At 43.3% G+C, this 2,500-nt stretch overlaps 1 protein-coding gene across 1 annotated transcript in view; it reads right to left on the minus strand.

The window, feature by feature from the left end:
* The window catches only part of ptprr (protein tyrosine phosphatase receptor type R), a 29,660-nt gene that overhangs the window by 6,582 nt on the left and 20,578 nt on the right, over positions 1–2,500 (minus strand). Inside the window, exons 9-11 of the mRNA XM_061030006.1 lie at positions 1,672–1,861; positions 1,311–1,395; positions 421–500 (exon numbers count right to left, since the gene is read on the minus strand). Of these exons, the coding sequence (XP_060885989.1) occupies positions 421–500; positions 1,311–1,395; positions 1,672–1,861 (355 nt within the window). The remainder of the gene's footprint in view (positions 1–420; positions 501–1,310; positions 1,396–1,671; positions 1,862–2,500) is intronic.

The following is a 2,500-nucleotide window of genomic DNA, read 5'->3' on the forward strand; positions in this document are numbered from 1 at the left end:
GCAAATGTCATTTTCTTCTTCGTTTTAATTTAGTCAAAGAATGTGCATTTTTTGAAGTTGAAAACTAAAATGAAAATTAGATAAATTAATCATTTTATTTTTGAGTCAAATAATACACTCAAAAAATTAAAATGCATTTCTGTTAATGGATTTTAATTTTCAAATTATCTTCATCATTTGAATTCTGATCACTAATACTCCATAAAATTCAACGTATTAAACTTTGAAAAATGAAGATCGACAGCAGCCGACAGAAACAGAACTATTTGACCAGTTTTGACCTTTAGGGTGCATTCACACCTAAAACCGTTTGGTCCAAAGAACCGACCTCTGAACCACTTAAAAACAAAGGGGTCTCAGTTCGCTGTAGGTGAGAAAGCGTTCCGTACCAAACAGCAGTGCATTGTGGGTTACACTCACCCGTACGTAGTTAGCGTTGATGTAGGAGCTGAGGAGGTCGTTGCAGCTCTTTGACTTCAGGATCACTCTGGAATGAGGGTCTGAGAAGAACGGCAAGGAAAGGATGTAAGGACACAAGGGAAGAAGATAGGGAGGAAGATTTAGAATTTCGCATTTAGAAATATTCCAGATTCTAATCCTCGACATCTTAAGTATGTTCTTGACCCTTATCTTGTTTTAGAGCCTGTTTGAGATGTTTTGATACATTTTTCATCTTTCTTTAGACTTGACTCAGTTTCATCTTTAATCTTTGACTTTAAGCCTCGTGTAGACTCTGTCTCCACTTGTTTTCTTGACTCTCGTCCACCCCAACAAGGTGTTTGATTGACAGCAGCTAGGTGAGCATTCCTTAGCCTTGATTGGCCGGAAGGAAGGAAGGAAGGAAGGAGCTCCCCCTCCCTCACTTTTGGATTGATAACCCCGCCCCCTCTCCAGAACATGAGCACACACACCAAACTATCATTGTGTGTGTGTCTTATATAACGTCTTAATCAGGCCGAGTGCTGGCTGGCCGTGTGAGAACAAACTGTACTGAAGAAATTGTATTGTTCGTGTGTGTGTGTGTGTGTGTGTGTGTGTGTGTGTGTGTGTGTGTGTGTGTGTGTGTGTGTGTGTGGTCAGGAAAGAGGGAGGTGCCAAGTAAGCTGTCCTTGGCGTTGTTGGCCTTTGACCTCAAGCTCCATCCCACATAATAAAACAACTTCCTGGTTCAGCAGGAAATGAGAGATGAGGGCTGTGGAACTGTTACTGTCTCTTAGCAACACACACACACACACACACACACACACACACACACACACACACACACACACACACACACACACACACACACACACACACACGTTACTCACTGGGCAGTATGGTCTTGTATCTGTTCTTGTTCCCGTGGTTGGGAATATCCAGCTCTTTGGGATCGATGAAGTTCATGGGGATTTCCTGAGACATTAAAAAAAAAGGTTCAATGTTTTAATTAACAGATTTCCTGAAGCTGCAAAGACACCTGAGCAGGTACGCCTTCCACCGTCAGGTTTTCAAACCTTAAAGGGACAAAATCAAAGAGGTCTAAATCAGCGGAGCGAGGTGAACTTAGAGGTTTGTTGGGAGTTGACTTGAACCTACAACCTTCTGTTAATTAAAGGCTCAACATTTAAATAAATAATCTGAACGTTTAATGATTTTCACTCATAAAAAAAGAGTGTTTTATTTACTTACAGCGAACTCTGTGTGCAGTTTGTGCGTGTTGTTGACGATATCGCGGAGCTGCTGTCGTGTCAGAGGCCGGCCTGCGGACAAGAGGTACTCTCTGGCTGCAGCCTCTCTGGGGGTTACTACGGACACATTCAGGGGCTCCACAGAGCCGAGAGCCGACATGTCCAACACCAGAGAGACGTTGGAGCCTCGCCTGGAGGGAGAGGATGGAGAGAGAAGTTCCCTCCTTTGTTATTATTATTAAATTGTTCAAAAGTTATCTTGAGAATTTCTCTTCAAAAAGGAGAATAAACTGACTGATTTATTTCTCCAAAGATAAAACACCCTGTGACTCTAAACTCTTAAACTGATGAAATGATTTGTTGCTTTGTGGCGGTGACAGAAGAAGAAGAATAGACAAGGTGTGCTTTGATGGTTTCATGTGTAGGTGGACTCTTCTCGTCTGGCTACGTGTCAGCCGGCTTCCTCTCCAGGATGCTGTTACTTCCTACTCGTCTGATTGCTGATTGGCCGCCATCCAGAGTAGACCCCACACACACACACACACACACACACACACACACACACACACACACACACACACACACACACACACACACACACACACACAGACACCAAGAAAAACATCCTGTTCTCACTCTGAGGCTGAGATCTTCCTCCCCTGTCTTACCTGTTCTCCACACTTAACGACCTCGCTCCTAAATCTGATGTAACCAGAACAAAATGGCCTCCGAGGTTCAAATCTGCGGATGCACTTTGAGTCAGCGGAAGAGTTACGAGTGGCAGATAAAGTCTAAAGTGCTCGACACTGATGTTTTCTTTCCCAGTCATG

The sequence above is a fragment of the Labrus mixtus genome, chromosome 22, assembly GCF_963584025.1.
Source record: "Labrus mixtus chromosome 22, fLabMix1.1, whole genome shotgun sequence".
NCBI classification, from domain to species: domain Eukaryota; kingdom Metazoa; phylum Chordata; class Actinopteri; order Labriformes; family Labridae; genus Labrus; species Labrus mixtus.